The 19,213-nt window shown below is 39.9% G+C and overlaps 1 protein-coding gene across 1 annotated transcript in view; it reads right to left on the bottom strand.

Moving 5' to 3' along the window:
• The window catches only part of XRN2 (5'-3' exoribonuclease 2), an 80,017-nt gene that overhangs the window by 35,227 nt on the left and 25,577 nt on the right, over positions 1-19,213 (bottom strand). Inside the window, exons 13-20 of the mRNA XM_019927554.3 lie at positions 19,045-19,152; positions 14,751-14,795; positions 12,940-13,071; positions 7,277-7,395; positions 3,996-4,131; positions 2,637-2,744; positions 2,448-2,537; positions 1,222-1,294 (exon numbers count right to left, since the gene is read on the bottom strand). Of these exons, the coding sequence (XP_019783113.1) occupies positions 1,222-1,294; positions 2,448-2,537; positions 2,637-2,744; positions 3,996-4,131; positions 7,277-7,395; positions 12,940-13,071; positions 14,751-14,795; positions 19,045-19,152 (811 nt within the window). The remainder of the gene's footprint in view (positions 1-1,221; positions 1,295-2,447; positions 2,538-2,636; positions 2,745-3,995; positions 4,132-7,276; positions 7,396-12,939; positions 13,072-14,750; positions 14,796-19,044; positions 19,153-19,213) is intronic.

Below are 19,213 nucleotides of genomic sequence, written 5' to 3'. Positions count from 1 at the left end.
AATCATTAGGGAAATGAAAAATCAAAACCACAGTGAGATACCACTTCACACCCATCCAGATGGCTACTATCAAAAAACCAAATAAATATTGGCAAGGGTGTGGAGAAACTAACTGATGTGCACTGCCTTACTTTTCCTCTAGACAATTTATACTACAATGATAGTCAGCAAGTCATCTGCATGTTTATATACTTACTTATTCATTTAACGAACACTTACATAAATAACTTTACTTATTTTTACTTTACTACTTCCTGTTCTCCTATGCCTCCTCTCCCTCCATGTGACTCCTCTACAAAGCATCTTCAAAAACAACCTAAGTCCCCAATCTTTTTACCTATAACACAATATGCCCACAGAGTACAACACTTGCACAGCCCCAATCAACGGGTTGCATTTCCCACTATCATTCTGTTAAAGTAATATGAAATTCCTGTTACTACATAAATCAAAAGTCAACCCTAAAATCTCATAATTATTTCAATTGGTAAATTATTATTTATTCCCCTTTTCCTCCACAGTTCTCTTTGAGTTATTTTACTGGTCTCTGTACCCCAGAGAATAATCAGGGAAAAAGAATGAAAGCATGGTATTACCAAACATGCTTATCATTCTAGAAAAATATATGGTGGAAGAAGAGGTTAAAATGATTTGCTGAAAGGGACTTTGGTGTGAAACAACAATTGGCTTACTGTGTGAGAGGCATTCTTGTGTTTTACTGTCATCACACATTTTTTGAGTGGGAAATATCACCTTACATTTAGTACTAATTTTTACTGCCATCCTTTCTACAAAGTCTGTGAAAAGAATGGAATGAGAAAATAATATACACATAAATAAGAAATAAACTAAGTATGATTAATGTTAAGTATGTAAACTAAATTTCTAATACATTTTTCAAAAGTTTCCACAGAGTGTAAGTAAATCTCCACATGGACACTCTCATGTTTCTACATTGCTCAGCAATCTCACAAGGCGTCAGTGACCGAAAGGAGCAAGTCCCAAGTCCCGTTAATTAATCACAAAGGAGATAAAAAATATGATTAATGTATTTCAACCCATTTATTGTTTACCACAGTGTGACTATTAAAATATCAATCATTGCTAATCCCAGTTTGGATGGCAAAATATAGAAATTCTTTCATCCCATAAATCACGTTTGTGCACAGCTTTACCAAGAGAAAATTATTTTAACGAAAAGGAATAATGTCTAAATTTTACCTTGCCATGCATACTTCTTCCCATTCAAATCAACAGCAAAATCTTCTGGGTAGAAGTCAATTATACTAGAATCCTATACCAGGAAGACAAGTAAAGATTCAAAAAGTGAAGTCACATATTTCTGTTACAAAGAATTGGACATAACATTTGATCACGTTATCATGCCTGATAAGAAAATGAGCATCCTTTCCTTTTAAAAATGGTATTCCTTGGGCTTTCCTGGTGGCGCAGTGGTTGAGAGTCCGCCTGCCGATGCAGGGGACACGGGTTCGTGCTCTGGTCCGGGAAGATCCCACATGCTGCGGAGCGGCTGGGCCCGTGAGCCATGGCTGCTGAGCCTGCGCGCGTCCGGAGCCTGTGCTCCGCAATGGGAGAGGCCACAACAGTGAGAGGCCCGCGTACCACAAAAAAAAAAAAAAAAAGTATTCTTTAAATTGCAGGTCTAGTGAAACAGAATTAACTAATAAATTTATTTATTTTTGGCTGTGTTGGGTCTTCGTTGCTGCACACGGGCTTTCTCTAGTTGCGGCGAGCAGAGGCTACTCTTCTTTGCAGTGTACGGGCTTCTCACTGCGGTGGCTCCTCTTGTTGCGGAGCACGGGCTCTAGAGCACAGGCTCGGTAGTTGTGGCACACGGGCTTTGTTGCTCCATGGCATGTGGGATCTTCCTGGACCAGGGCTCGAACCCATGTACCCTGCATTGGCAGGCAGATTCTTAACCACTGCGCCAGCAGGGAAGCCCCAACAATTATATTTTAAAAGAGGGGAAAAAAGGCATAATTATAGAGGAATTTTAAAGCAGACAGCTGTGGACCCAGTGTAGAGTGAAGAGCTTACTTACCCCACCTCCCAGCTGGGTCTCACTACTCGCCCACAAAACCAGCTGGGAGGGGATTTCAAGCGGGCCAGCCTTAGCTCTAGCAGCCACCACACAGGCTGGAACAACCAAAAATAATAGCTTACAGGTAGGCTGAGAATAAAAAAACTGTTCTAAGAATTTCTCCCAAACACAAATGATTTTTTTTTTTACTAAGTTGGGTCCTGATGGCCAAGGAAAGCAGAAAAAGAATAAAGTGGTGAAAAATATACAGAACTCAAATACTATTACTTTTTTTCCTGCACTTCGCTCTCTTAACTATGAGATGCAAGACGAATTGTGGCTAATGTTGGTAAAATGTACGACAAAAATCCAGTTACCAACACACTCAAAATACTAAAAGACTCACGGGATCACTCATGAGCTTCCGCCATGATGGAGGTAGAAAGTTACCACTTGCAGCTGGAAAAACCCCCATAAGTTGTTCCAGTGGTTTAAACTGTAAAAAAGAAAAAAAAAAAAACTTTAGCATACAACACACAATTTTTATCTAAGCCAAAATTCTATAAATTTTATGGCTCTAAATAGTTAAGCTTACCGGTTTGGTACCCTTCTCAAAATCAGAAGCCATATCTGCAATACCTTCAAAGTCTGAAGCGAATGGTGCATAATGGAATGGATAATACCACTTCCAGGACGCACAACCCTGCAATCATTAAAAACAGCAAACCCAAAAATCTATGTTAATGATATACACAGAAAAAAACAAATAAAAATTAGACTGTTAACCTATATATTCTATTTATAAAGCACGACTTCTAGTATATATTCCATGCATTAAGTTTTTCCATGAGTCCTAAGTTATTTTGATTAAATCTGAACTTTTTACTTCGTATCAATGGCCCCTTGATTTAAAAAATACTGCAAAACACCTTTAATAATCAGTAGTTAATACCAAACTTTATATTCACAAACACAATTTGGTGAAGATTTTTATCCTTATAATGTGTTTGGTGGCATTTCTTTCAACTCTAGAGCTGCCATCATCAAATAAAATGAAGAGCAGCTGCAGCTGACACTTACTGAGCCTACAGGTGAAGAAGGGACATCACTGTGATTGAGAGTAAAACAGGCAAAAGCTTCATCTTACTATTCCCTATATTTTCAGGGAAAACTTTATCTTCATTATAAAAATATTTAAGTAAGCCCATCAAAACGGAAACAAGTTATACTCATAGAAAAAAGAAGTCTCCCTGATATATGTTTTCACTCTGTGCCTGGTGAATTAAAATCCTGGTAGGAGTAAAACATGAAATTAAAATATTTTATAGTTGATACTCAGCACATTAAATTACTTTCTACTTACTAATTTCAGATCACACCAAACTGAACTTGCTTCACCTCCGAGCACAAAACCAGATATTAACTATCTGTGTTACAATCCCCATGTCTACCTAACCTCTCATCAATCTGACATCCCAATTATCAAAGGCTTTAAGTCAGATACAGATGACTCCAATTAGAAAGCACTTCAAGTAACATCACTACCTTATACAGAGGAAATGGTATCATTCAAATTCCTTTCTAATTCTTAATAGTATTTTCCAGGCTTTGTCCTTTGTTCAGTCATTTAGTGACTATCTATTAGTTCCTCACTTATTTTTTTATTCCAATTAAAAAAACACTACACTTTAGTCATTTGAAAGACGAAGTATACTCAACCATACTCCCTGGTGTTGAAATCTTTTGACACAGCAAAAAAATAGCTTTGTTTATATATTAACACCTAAGGAGCTTTAGAAACAAATATTATTCAAAGTAATGAATTTCTAAATAGGAAGCTTAAAAAGAAGTCTAGGTTTAATCTCAGAATACAGCTCAATAATACACATTATTATAGAAATTATGTTCCTAAAATGACTAACTAGAGGTTTAGAGGAAAATATTCTCTTTGTACCTGGTAATAATATCGAAGAACCCAGCAGAGTCCTTCAACGTAAGACTGCACAACTTTACGTCGGAATTTCTCATCAGCTGCATCAACATCAAATTTGTTTTTGTAGTACCGCTGTTTCCAACCAGCTTCCCATAACCTACAAACCAGGCAAAGCCAGTGTATGCTGAATTAATATGGTAACTGTCTACCTGTTTATCACCAAATCAATTTATATTTAATGTCCAGGTGAAATGTAAATGAGTTAAACAGTAATGCTAACAAACACGGTTTCATTTAACTATTTCTAAAAAGTCCGCTTTCACAGGATTTATTACCAACTTAAAGAGAGTTAAACATCAAAAACTCAAACACTGATTCCAGTAAGAGCATTATAAAACTACATTTAAAAAAAGAATAATCACTTATGCTAAAGTAGATACAGAACACTTGTTTGCTCGAATTTTCATACTGTTTTACATGCTTTTTGATTGTGGAATAATTCTAAAACTACATTTTTTTTTTTAAATTAACTTTTTGGCTGCATTGGGTCTTCGGTGCTGCGCGCGAACTTTCTCTAGTTGCGACGCGTGAGCTTCTCATTGCGGTGGCTTCTCTTGTTGCGGAGCACAGGCTCTAGAGCTCGCAGGCTTCAGTAGTTGCGGCATGTGGGCTCAGTTGTTGTGGCTCTTGGGCTCTAGAGCGCAGGCTCAGTAGTTGTGCACAGACTTAGCTGCTCCGCGGCATATGGGATCTTCCCAAGCCAGGGATCGAACCCATGTCCCCTGCACTGGCAGGTGGATTCTTAACCACTGCGCCACCAGGGAAGTCCCTAAAGCTACACTTTAAAATTTGCTGAAGATATTTTTATATAGTTCAAGTTCCTCAGTTTGTTAAAATATATTTAAACTATACAGAGAAAGTCAATTAAATTACTTAAAAAAAAAAAGACTTGCATGGGTAATTCTTTTAAAGGTAAAAAGTGATTTATAAAAGAATAATCTAGAAACCAGGCAGAAATTATATGTATAACTAACCTACTCTCCCTATGCTTGGGCCTCTTTGAGCTAAGAGTTGAAGGGAAGGACACGCATGCACATGTACACACGTATGTATGTATGTATGTATATTCTGGTAAAACTTAGAAGCAGGTCAATTAATTCACTAAGTTATCATTAATCACTGGAAAATACAATGTGAAGAACCACAAAGTACTCATTTCTCATTCTCCAAGAGATGAAAACATCTTCTTAAAGGAACACAAAGAAGCCAAAAAAAAATTTTTTTAATTAGCACAGATCAAGAACACCAAGATGATTCTACAGTAAGGCCATTTTCTACCATGTGCCAGAGCTTACAAATTAACTGCAGTCATGTTTCAGAATACAGGTATGCCCTGCTTTTCAAAAGTTCACTTTACACCACTTTGCTTTTACAAAAGACTCTCATTAATACCTGTTTTCTCTAATAGAAAGAAATGCAGAGATTTCGCTTAAAAAAAAAAAAAGGCAGAAAATGGGAATCTCGTTTAGCACGTTTGTTTTCAGCGTGCACCCCAGAAGGAGTGGCCCCGCCAGCCCCTTCCCCAGGAATCACACTCAGCGCCTTAGCATCTGCCGCCAGAGCTGTGAGCTGTGTCTGTGAGCATCTGGGCTTTATCTCCATTTATTTTGTGCAGCAAGACGTGACCTAAGGTAACTCCTTCTTTACGCCGTTTCGGCTCTGAAAGATTTCATAGGCCCCATCCACTTTCGGATACTGGGGGAAACCCGCACATATTACCAATTTTAATTTCCCGCATACACAAAGGATTCACAGAACATCAATCAGGAGAACTATCCTCTATCCATGATGTGGATTATCACCATTTTACAGAAAATATGAACAAAATAAATGCTAAGAATCCCAAGCATTTCTTGAGAAGCATTTCTACCTTGATTATCCCCAGCACCTGAATTAAATAATAAAGTACTAAATAAATCAAGTTTACTATTAAGCTAGTATTGATCATGATGACCTCAGAGTAAAACAAAAGATACTCTAAGAGGAAATCCACTGTTATAGAAGCAGAGGATAAAAACTCAGGTCAGGTAAATGTTCGATGACCAGTCATCACAGATATTAGAATCTAACATCACAGAACATTTCTAATTATAAACACACCACCCACATCCTATATAAGAAGCACGAGATATGGACCACCATTGTTTACTTAACTCTGAACTATATCATTTTTGCTAAATTCTTAATGAGTTACATTTATTAAGACTGTTGGCCTTTTGCACTTGGAGCCCAGGATTGAAACCTAGATTTAATTACAGGAGAGGCTGTTAATCTTATTATATGATGATCTCCAACTTCTGGACAAATTAAAGAATCAAAGTTTCCCATTATAAATGTTAAGTATGGGACTTCCCTGGTGGCACAGTGGTTAAGAATCCACCTGCCAATGCAGGGGACTCGGGTTCGAGCCCTGGTCCGGGAAGATCCCACATGCCATGGAGCAACTAAGCCCATGTGCCCCAACTGCTGAGCCTGAGCTCTAGAGCCCACGAGCCACAACTACTGAAGCCTGTGTGCCACAACTACTGAAGCCCATGGGCCTAGAGCCCGTGCTCTGCAACAAAGAGAAGCCACCTCAGTGAGAAGCCTGCACACCGCAACGAAGAGTAGCCCCCACTCACCACAACTAGAGAAAGCCCACGTGCAGCAACGAAGACCCAACGCAGCCAAAAATAAATAAATTTTTTAAAAAATAAAATAAATGTTAAGTATACAGCTACAGGGAAACTTCTCTGTCATGAAATATAACTATGCATATACAAGTCTGTGTTTTTTTAAAAATATACATATTTATTTCTTAACCAAATAAGTTCTACATATTTCATCTTGAGGAAGAAACTTTTCAACTAAGAAGATTAAAGCAAACCATATCAAGTATCCAAGTGTAACTGAACTTTCTGGGTTAAGCAGCTTGAAAATGTAATCTCCACGCAGTGACCTTCAGATCACACAGTCAGAGCTAAACACCTCATGCCCAGCCCATCTAGCACCCGCTCTCAGAGGGAAAAGTGGCTTGGAGGACGAAAACCTGCATACTAATCTAGATACTTAGGTTTAACAGCTATAGCTTACACATCTCACTGGAATTTACTGACTATTCTAACCCTCCACATTAATTACTTGTGGATAAAAAGATCACAGGCAAGCATCTGAAGGCACTGCTGCTCTGAGTTAATAGCATTAATTAGACCGCCTCTATTTCAGCAATTTGCTAACAAAGTGCTACCAAAAAATGGCTTCACCTGACGTTATCCTCTGGCTCAGGTTCACTGTCACTGTCTTCCACTTTTCGCTTAATTCCTCCTCTCGGAGATGGGGAGCCATCAGAAGTGAAACTCGCATTAGGAGACACTGAAGGACTCTGCAGGCAATTATGACATTAGAGAGGAAGGACTTAATTATTCATTTCACATAAGAAGTTACATCCAACTGCTACTACCACCATGCTTCACGGTAATACATTTTTTAAGGCTGTTAAATAGATATTAGTAAACGTATTTAGAAAGCACAAAGACTGATCTTGGCCTATTGCACTTCCCCAAAAAAGAGTAATATGGTACCAAGCTTCCTATGCTTAAACTCAAAAGAATCTGAACATTCTTAGGGTAAAAACTGCTTCAGAAGAAAAAAGAAAAATTTAATTTTATAAATTTAAAAAATTAATACTTAAATATTTATTTTCTTTGGTGATTCGCTGATCTTATGAATTCACGATCACTTTCCACCAATCAAACAGCAAAACGGTAAAGGGGGAAAAAGATAAATAAATAAATTAGTAATACATAAAATAGTCAAGCGGGTGAAAATAAAGTTAAATGGTATGTGTTCAACCTAGTATAACCACTCTGGAAAGCAACAGTTTAGTAATAAGGCTCTGCCAGATAACTGTTAAATTATTTTACATACACTATTTTAAAATTCAATGTACAAATAAAAATCTATTGGTCATCTTAGAAAAATGCACATCTTATTAGTATTTCAAAGACTTGGATACCACTTTAAATTCAGTATTATCTCTTCCCTTTGTACTTAACTCAACGAAGATAGGCACACCCTACAGTATTTTAATTTTAACTAAAAAATTAAAGTCTTCTGCAACTTTAGTTTTATGTTAAATGACCAAAAACACAAGTGGCAAAAAAGGTTTTCATAGTAAAGGTTTTGTTCTATTATTCACAATATATTAGATATTTTGAGTAAATTGAATTTTTTAAATTGAGAGCTCAGGAGGCTATTTTGTTGATACTATAATTAGCATAAAGGCAGTTCATACCACAGGCTAAGAAAGTTTGTTACAACAAAGCAAAATTATATTTCACATAGAGCTTATAACACTTTCCTTTTAAAAACGTATAGTATCAATTTTACTCATGATATCGTATGGCCAATACTGTCCAAAACCCCTCACAAAACCCAGTAAAAAAATAAATCCAGGAAGGCACTGTTGCACTGGGAAAATGAGATGGGTATTTTCAGTCAGACAGACCCGGGTTTGAAATACCAAACCAGCCTTTCTCCGTGTATGGCCTTGGGCAATTTATTTAACCTGTCAGCCTCAACTTGAAATGGAGATGCTACTGTTCTCTATCTTAACAGATTACTGCAGGGATTAAACGAAACACCACATGTGGAAGATCAATAGCACACCTGACTCACTAAGTCATCACTTTTATTTTTAAACCCCACACTGATCCATTTGGATTAAATTATGAAGGGAAGTTGGGTAAAAAGCAAACTTTCCCAAATTGACAAAATATAAATTCCATCTTTAGATAACAAAAATAATATACCTTCAAGGAAAACACGAAAGGCGGGTGTCTGCTCTTTAATGCTAACCCCCCCCACTGCTCTTTTCTCCTCTCCCTCTACCAACAAAAGGATTCCTTCCTAAACATACCAGATTCATAACTAGTCATAAAAATTTTTTTTAAATGCTGTTTTGTAATCATATTCTGTTAATTGAGAATGGCTGCAGATATAATGAAACCATACTTCAGAATGCAAAAATTAAAAACACATATTTATGAAGAAACAGAAGCCGTCTGATAAAACACTGTCAATGTTCACCGTCAGCAGACATTGGTCAAGTACTGCAGACTAACACGCCCAAACAGCTCAAAAAAATCAATAAACAAAAATAAACAAAAACACACCAAAAGAGCAAAACTCCATAACTTTAAAGGCCCTCTTTAACTGAACTGGTAATATGCCTTCATGATTACTTTAAATTCAGAACATTCTAGATGAAAATCCCTCTTTGCAAAGACTCCAAAAGAAATACACTGTCAAGAGGAATTAATACAGGATCAAATAAGCAACGTAAACACCAACCTCCCCACTCTCACTCCCCTGGGAGACGTTACTAATCAACAGTGGATCTGGTTCTGTGGAGCCGGACTGTAATACTGCAATCCTTCTCAGGGCAATCACAGGTGACAAAGTTTAAACCTACTGCCTCCCTGACATTAAGAAAAAAGCATTCTATCATATCATCAATATGGTGTTTGAGAATGCCAGTCACTTTCAGTTCCACTCTGTGGGGACTGTGGTCACTATGATCTTAAATGATGGACATCAGCTTTTTCTGTTCTACTCAAGTGTCTCACTGCAATCCCTTTCACTGACCTTCCACATCTCACTCTGTATAAGAAAAAAAAATCAAAAATAGATACATGTACATGTATACGTCTGGCCAAAACGTTTGTTGGTCTTTTTCCATTAAGATGGCTCTAGTAGCGCTCAGTTGTCTTTAACTTCATTTGAAACAATTTTCTTTTCTTTTTTATGGCTACGTTGGGTCTTTGTTGCTGCACGCAGCTTTCTCTAGTTGAGGTGAGCGGGGGGGGGGGGTGGGGGGCTACTCTTCTTTGCGGTGCGTGGGCTTCTCATCGCAGTGGCTTCTCTTGTTACGGAGCACAGGCTCCAGGCGCGCGGGCTTCAGTAGTTGCAGCACGCGGGCCCCAGAGCATGTGGTCTTCAACGGTTGTGGCACATGAGCTCAGTAGTTGCACCTTGTGGGCTCTAGAGCATGGGATCAGTAGTTGTGGCGCACAGGCTTAGCTGCCCCGCAGCATGTGGGATCTTCCTGGACCAGGGATCGAACCCGTGTCCCCTGCACTGGCAAGCAGATTCTTAACCACTGGACCACCAGGGAAGTCTGAAACAATTTTCTTAGATTGTATTGTGACAGCTGTCACATCAGTGTGCATTTTAAAAAAAACATCAAGATTGGTGAATTTTTGTGTAGCCATTTTAATATTGAAGATGGAAGAAAAAAGCAACATTTTTGGCATATTATGCTTTATTATTTCAAGAAAGGTAAAAACACAACTGAAACGCAAAAAAAGATTTGTGCAGCGTATGGAGAAGGTGCCGTGACTGATCGAATGTGTCAAAAGTGGTTTGCGAAGTTTCATGCTGGAGATTTCTCGCTGGACGATGCTCCACAGTCGGGTAGACCAGTTGAAGTTGACAGAGATCAAATCGAGACATTAACTGAGAACAGTCAATGTTATACCACACGGGAGATAGCTGACATACTCAAAATATCCAAATCAAGCGTTGAAAATCATTTGCACCAGCTTGGGTATGTGAATCGCTTTGATGTTTGGGTTCCACATAAATTAAGTGAAAAAAACCTTCTTGACTGTATTTCCACATGTGATTCTCTACTGAAACGTGAGGAAAACGTTCCGTTTTTAAAACAAATCGTGATGGGTGATGAAAAGTGGACACTGTACAATAATGTGGAACGGAAGAGATTGTGGCGCAAGTGAAATGAACCACCACCAACCACACCAAAGGCCAGTCTTCCTCCAAAGAAGGTGATGTTGTGTATGTGGTGGGATTGGAAGGGAGTCCTCTATTACGAGCTCCTTCCGGAAAATCAAACGATTAATTCCAACATATACTGCTCCCAATTAGATCAAATGAAAGCAGCACTCGACGAAAAGCATCCGGAAAAGACAGGAAACGCATAATCTTCCATCAGGATAACGCAAGACCGCATGTTTCTTTGATGACCAGGCAAAAACTATTACAACTTGGCTGGGAAGTTCTGAGTCATCTGCTCTCTTCAGACATTGCACCTGTGGATTTCCATTTATTTTGGTCTTTACAAAATTCTCTTAATGGAAAAAATTTCAATTCCCTGGAAGGCTGTAAAAGGCACCTGGAACAGTTCTTTGCTCAAAAAGATAAAAAGTTTTGGGAAGATGGAATTATAAAGTTGCCTGAAAAATGGCAGAAGGTAGTGGAACAAAACGGTGAATACGTTGCTCAATAAAGTTCTTGGTGGAAATTAAAAATGTGCTTTTATTTTTACTTAAAAACCAAAGGAACTTTATGGCCAACTATATATAAGTGAATCATTTTGCTGTACACCTGAAACTAACAGAACATTGTTTTTTTTTGTTTTGTTTTGTTTTTTAACTAATTTATTTTGGCTGCATTGGGTATTCATTGCTGCATGCGGGTTTTCTCTGGTTGCGTCGAGCAGGGGCCACTCTTTGTTGCAGTGAGTGGGCTTCTCATTGCGGTGGCTTCTCTTGTTGTGGAGCACGGGCTCTAGGTACATGGGCTTCAGTAGTTGTAGCACATGGGCTCCATAGTTGTGGCTCAGGGGCTCTAGAGCACAGGCTCAGCCATTGTGGCGCACGGGCTTAGTTGCTCCGCGGCATATGGGATCTTCCCGGACCAGGGCTCGAACCCGTGTCCCCTGCATTGGTAGGTGGATTCTTAACCACTGCGCCACCAGGGAAGTCCGAGAACACTGTTAATCAACTATACTCCAGTATAAAATAAAAATTAAAAAAAGAAAACAAAACTCAAACAGAACAAAAAAAACACAACAAAAAGGCAGGCTTCTTCTCTTGGGAGATGCAAAACCTCATTTCTCAAATTCCAAATCTAAGGTCCTAAAACTTCTAATTGTGAATTTATGGGAATATAAATTCAATCAGTCTCTTGATATGGCAAAAATTCCACATACAGGATTGCCCTATAAAAAGGGATTTTATCATCAATAGGATAACTAATAGAAAAATAAAACTTAAATATCCAAACTTATGCAATTTCCTTGCATCTATCATAGTAAAAGTTTACATAGTATCTTTTCTCCCTTTACAAAACTCTCTCTCTCTCATGCCTACTAGCCTGAAATAAGCAATAGCTTTATCTGCTGTATGTGTGTGTTAGTTCATGGTCTATTCCCTCACCCCTGCTTGCTGTCTTGCCGTGTGCTCTGAGCTCTTGGTCTTCTGTCAATACAACAGGAAGCTAATGGACAGAGTAAAGCCTTGCTGGCTGAAATGATCTGCTCACGCAGCTTGGATTACAAAGTTCAAATAAGGAGGGATACCATGAGGCAAATCCATTCTGAGTTCGGTAGTGAGAACTACCTTAAAACACATGCTCGGATCTATTCTATGACTGAGTTGGAGAGGGAAGCTTAGTCAGTAAGGAGTATCTGTATTTAACAGACTGAGGAATACCATTCTGCAAAATGCCCATAACTGATCCCTGGAAGGAAAGGGGAAATTAGGCAGCAAAATCCTCTCTTGTCTCTCACGCCAGAGACGTGAGACATTTGGATGTCCCCTCATGCTTCTAGCACCATCACCACTGTACCTTTGGGGGAAGAGGGAAGCACTGTGGCCCATGTGCATTACAGAGACACTGCAGCCACTTAGCCAACTGTATTTACATGCATTTTCTTTCTTTTCACATCATTTAGATATTTTCATATTGATAAAGAATTTAATAGAATTAAAAATATCTCTCAAGGCAAAAGAAATTGAGAAAAACTATAAAAACACCCCAGGCTAAATGATCAAATTCACACACAACTACAGGGGCATCTGATAAGTCACCACCCTTCAAAGCTACATAAAAGTGAGTCACTTACAGAGTTATTCTGCATCCTCATTTCATAGGCTGCTTGTCTCGGATTATGGGCTACTTGAGATCCTGGTGAGTTTCTTGAACCAAGGGCATGAGGGGTTAATATTCCACCAGGAGAGAAAGATGGTTGATCTCTCTAACATACATGGAAATAAATGAATGTAGAAATTAAAATTAAATCACAACACAGTTAGATGACAGGAAGAAAAGAGGGCAATAGAAAGAGTCCCCACTGTAAGCACTTAAAAGACGAAATGGATTTCTGTTAACATGACAGGGTTGTCTACACTTTGATATAATGGTAACTTACCCTGTAAACAACCGTTTGTAATAGTAACTCTGCTCTAAAAGTACATATAATTCACTGTTCTGGTATATACACGTGGAGTTTGAGAATGCCCGTCACTTGCAGTTCCACCCCGTGGAACTGTTCAAGTCTCATTAGGCTGTTCTACTACGTTTACTTACAATTTCTGAACACATTCAAGACATAATTTTAGGCAAATAAAAATAACAAATAATAAATAACTATAACATTTACCTTAATGGTAAAAAAAAGTAAGTCAAGAGTTTAACTTCTACTCAGGAAATACAGCTTTTATTTACCCTTCACCTTGCTAGAATTTAACTCTTTATTGCCAATTAATTACAGCTATACTATAGCTATAGCTATACTAGGTGACGGTTGTGGCTGACTGATAAACAGATGTTTTAAAAACAGACATTGACTGAAAGGAAATAATAATATATGGTACAAACTATTATATATAAAATAAATAAGCTACAAGGATATAATGTACAACACAGGGAATATGGCCAATATTTTATAATAACTGTAAATAGAATATAACCTTTAAAAAGTGTGAATCACTATTATATATACTATACTGTACATAATATACTCTAATCACCTGATTATATAATATTATACATCAAATATACCTCAATTTTTTTAAATTAATTAAAAAAAGGAAAAAAAATAAAGTAGAAACCAAATATGCTCCTCCCAATCTAAGTGGTTTGCAACTACCTGCAACAATAAATTACTCTTCTCCCTTCTAGGTTCCTGAAATTGCTCAAATCCAATAAAATATGATAATAAGAGGCAGTCCCTCAACTCCATGAATTTAAAATCCAGGAAGGAAGACAACATTCACCAGAGATAAAGGAAAGGACTGCTCAACCTGGACCACAAGCAGAGGCAGCAAGGGAGGCCGTGGAGAAGACAAGGTGTGCGGGGCTTGGAGTAGGAATCTTCTGGAGCAGCCAAAGGGGGGCAAGGCTCTAGGTCAGGAGCAACATGGTGTATTTAGAGGACAGCAGGGGAAGGGCTGGAGGCCAGAATTCAACCAGGCCACGGTGCACTCCGCAAGGCAGACTGAGAGAGAACTGGATTCTGAGGGGACTAAGGGGTCACTGGTGATTTCCGAGCAGAGAAACAACAAAGCTATGGGTATCTTGTTCTAGGAAGATTAACCTGACAAAGATATAGACAGAGTATAGTGACTTGTAAGGGGAAACAAAGGGTTGACTGCTTTTATTACAAAAACAGTATCTGATTATCGTAAAAAAAACCTCTTCAACAGCTAAATGCAACCTGCCCCCTCCTGCCCATCAAGTGTTTCCCTTCAGACTCCAGAGAGCTTAGAAAGGACTTCTTTAAAATCAATACCAGGCAGGAAGGCAGCTGGGTGGGCGCCACGTCCCTAACCAACTCCCAGCCCGTAAGGAATAAAGAGCTATTGTAATGAACATCTTCCTCCCAAATCGTAAACTGATACCATTGCCAGTCTTATGATATTAGCTAAAACTCACCTTCATTCTCTTTCTTTTTTCTTTCTGTCGTCTTCTAAAACTGTCCTAAAAGTATAAAATCCACATATTCTGTCAAATAATTACACAAAAATGTAAGAGTTAAACATTACCAGGAATGATTCAGGAGACAATTAAAGTTTTAAAGGAAGACCCCAGAAACCTAGGTACATAATTAAACCAGGCAATGGACTGTATGTTCAAAGTGCTGCTTATCAGAACTGCAGATGGATAGAGAGCATTCTAAATTGAGTTTAGATACAATTTAAAATGTTCCTCAAATTTTTTTTCAGGTAGTTTTTAACATCATTTCAGGAAAGAATGCAAGAGTCATGACAAGGACCCTTGGTTTTTCCCTGGAGTGAACAGGCTGCCAATAATGGAGAAGATACACATAAGTAAGAAAACAATTCTTTAAGTTGTAGCTGAAGATAGTTAATAATGAAGATGACAATTTTTAAAAATCAACACGACAATTTAATAATGGGCCTCTATTACCTAAAAAGGGCTGGACAGTTTCTAGCGCTGTCACATGTGTGGCACAAGTGGGTAAAGAGAGCAGTGGGGCTCTATGCAAACACTACCCACCAAGATTGCAACAAGTCAACCTAATGAAAGAAGGAAGAAAATTCAGATGTCTATACTGTTTATTCTGGGCCAGTTAAATTCACAGGAAAGCGTCCAGTCTGCCTTGATTCTTCCCTCCACTCATTTTCAAAATGTAGCCATAGTTTCAACTAGACAGGATTTAGGGTTGACCTTGCTCTCCCCCAGGTGAGCCACTCAAAGGCCCCCTTTCCCCAGAAAGCACTCCTCCCACGCCTGCATTTCTGTTGAGTGTCCAGGCACTGAAACGACAGCTAAGGTGACCACGGCAGGTACTATACTGACTGTCACCCTACTCGCAGCACTTCCACCCACAACAGGACACCTAACGAGATGTGAGCTTTGTGCTTTCTGCAGGAGGGGCTGAATGCTGGATACATGGGGACCTACTCCTGAAAACCTCCTAAGACGTGAACACCACCCACTTCTCTGATGAAGCTTTGCCCCTGTTGTTAAGGAAACGTCTCTTATCTGACCACGACGACTCCTTCTGGAATGGTGCCCTCTGCACTGGGCTGCCAGGACACCACACTCACCTGGTTCTTTCACTCCTGCTGCTGCCTTCACTCAACAGCCTCCCAGCCCCCATGCTGTCCCTGTAACGCTGGCGCCCCTCCGGGCCCGATACTTGGACCTCCCCACTTCCCTGCGCTCACAGAAGGAATCCTCTCGTCTCATGACTCTCCAGCCAGAGCCTCTCCCAACTCAACACCCCCACCCTCACGTCTCAAGCTTGACGTGTCCAAAACAGAACCCCACCCCCAGCCCTGCACCTCCCAGTCTTATCACAGCTGCTCAGACCAGACCGTCTTTCATCTGCTCAGAAAAAATGCCTTAGAGTCATTCTTGACACCTTTCCTTCTCTCACACCTAGGATTTCATCCCCCATTGGTTCCTGCTTCAACACGTTCAGAATCCAGCCACCTATTCTCACCTTCACTGCCACCGTGCTGGCTCCCCTGGATTATTGCAAAGGAGCCTCTTAACTGGGCTCACTGCTTCTGCCTTTACCTCCATACAGCAGCCACAGTGATGGCTTTACAGTACGTGTCAGATCTGTCACTTTTATGCTTCAATGATGCAGACTGAAAGCTGAAGTCCTGTCAGTGACCTAGAGGGCTCTACCAGACCCATCGTCTTTCTGACCTCTTCTACTCGCTTCCCTTTGCTTCCTCTGCTCCCACCACAGTGGCTCCCGGCTCCTCGCTGTTCTAAACATCCTGCGTATGCTCCTGCCCTAGAGCCTTTGCACGGACTGTTCCCTGTCTGAAATGCTCTTTCCGCACACATCTGCCTGGCTCACTCCCTCACATCCTTCAGGTCTTTTCTCAAAGCCATCCGTCAGTGAGGCCTTCTCCAGCCACCTTTTCTAGGGTTGCAACCTCCCCAGACACTTCCTGCCCTGCTTTAGTTTCCTTCATGGCACTCAGCACTCTCTAACACCCTGCACACTACACTTCGTTTTTGTGCTGATTGTCCATTTCCCCCTGAAGAATGTTAGCTCCATGAGGTCAGAAATTTCGTCTGCTTTTTTGCTTCATTTTTTGTTGTATCAGTAACGCTCAGAATACTACCTGACACACGGTAAACAAGAAATATTTGCTGAGTAAATGAACATTTGCAAGATGAAAGGCAAACATCAAAACTCATTAAATAAAAACTATACATTTCTGACCTAACTGTTCAATTTTAATAACAAATATTGATGTATTCCTATTCTACTATCTACTTTGCTATTTTTAAGGGAGGTGGCTGCGTAAGCAGAACAAGTCCACCTGGACGGACCTTACTGATCTTTAATCTTTTTGTGTGCTATGAATTCCTCTCGAAATCTGTCAAAAGCCGTGGACACACTTCCCTAGATACTTTTATATTGAATTCCCCAGACACTTCCCCACCAAGTGAGCCAGATACTTTTATATTGAATTTCCGAGGGTTCATTAATTTCCCCAATGCCCAACCATGCTAACAGACATCATATGATGTCAAGGACACCAAAAAAGATCCAAAGCTGTAAAACGCCCTCTCTGCCAGGCCAGCTGGAAACCACATGACATACTTAAATCTGAAGCACTTTGGAGTCTATCAAATCCTATACATCCAATTCTAATGCCAAATACCATCAATATTTAATAGTACAGAATCTGCTAAAGCCACCTCAAAGGACTTGTCTAACATGAGATTTTTACACCAAGTAGTACACAGTATATATAGTTTATTCCTTAAGCAAAATGGCAGCAGTTCGAGTGGAGCCACTGTAATTGTTGAAGACTTAGTTAAAAACGGCTGTTCTGGTAGACATTTGATATCCCAAAGTTAGTTATTTGAATTTTACATGTGAAGATTATCAAATACCAAAGGCTTTGAAAGAATGCCTACAGTCCACTCACTGTTACACAAAATGGTACCCAAAGTTCTAAAGAAGAGGCCCCTAACTACAGTACACAAAACTGAAGAGAACATAAAATCTTGTCAGAGACAATGACATGTTTTAATCTGTTAGGAAATCGTGACACAAGGTAGTGATATTATGTTGCTATTTGCTCACAAGAGCCATGTGACTTGTAGAAAATCAGTTTCTAAGCGCTCTCCTCCACTTGCTCTCTGCTCATTTTACCCACTGCTGGTCTCCCTGGCGACTCCCCATGGTCATCCTCCAGCCCACTCTGCCTCCAGGCTGCTGCCCCTCCAGCCCTCAGCTCCCGAGGGCATCTCGAGCCCTGGCTGAAGACTAGGGGCCTGTCCGTCCTGCTCTGACACCTCAGGCAGCACGGAAGGCTTCTCCTCTCTCTAGGGACGTCCTCCCCCGGCCCCGCCTTCTCCTTAAACGTCCACACTCCTCAAGGCTCCTCACGGAGGCACCTTCACGCTATGTGAGCTTCCAGGGACATCAAGTTCACACTCATGACGGGAGGCATCTCCCACATGCCAATGGTTCTCAAATCTCCTTTCAAAAGACTTATGACCTGCGCTCTACATATATCCATCTAATTGGTTCATGGACTTTTCTCCTCTCAGGTGTCCTGTGGCCCCTCAAACTCAGTACCTCCAAAACGAAACTCACTTCTACCTTATCCCCACCCCATCCTGCTCTACCCCTGGGGCTTGCTACCTTGGTGAATGGCACCAGCAAACTCCCAACTACCCCAGCCAGAAACCTGGACTTCTCACCTAAGCACTCACCCTATCACAGGTAACTAATTCCCGGGTGCTTTGTGACTTTATTTCCTTTTTTTATGTCTACATTTCTTACACAGAGCTGAAACCACCTGCCTTGACTGATGTAATCCCACCCAGACCCCCTATACTCTGCCACCAGAGTACAGAGTTCCTAGGTTCAGAGCATAAGCAGTGCCTATAAAACACACTAGTTCAATTCCAGCATTCTTCTAGCTTTGGAACCCTCATTTCATGTCCTATTGATTAGACAGGTGTTTGGATTTATACCTTAATTAAGATTGAGAGAAGAAATTACAATGCAACTCACACAGGGTGCAGTACATAGTTCCACACAGCAAGCATCACAGCCTTTATAAAATCATCAAAGCACTGACCACTCGTGATTACATTGGTGTTTGATACACTACAGTGATTTAACAGCGCACTCAAAGAGGTTAAAAGGACAATCACAGGATCATCACAGCCTATTAGAGACAGGAGCAATTTAGCTACTGCAATAGAAACACTTTACCTCATCATCCTTTCTCTTTTTAAAAATGCTATCCTCAACTTCACCAACTGCTAACATGATCATCTGTACTCTCTGCAGATTGACATAACCACTTTCTGTAAGGTAACCCTGTAAGTGATAAAATACATGTAAAATGATCTTCTTATAAAAGCAAATACTTCTGTTTTGA

This window comes from Tursiops truncatus, chromosome 15 (genome assembly GCF_011762595.2).
Source record: "Tursiops truncatus isolate mTurTru1 chromosome 15, mTurTru1.mat.Y, whole genome shotgun sequence".
Classification (NCBI taxonomy): domain Eukaryota; kingdom Metazoa; phylum Chordata; class Mammalia; order Artiodactyla; family Delphinidae; genus Tursiops; species Tursiops truncatus.
This window is presented reverse-complemented; position numbering and strand designations above follow the sequence as displayed.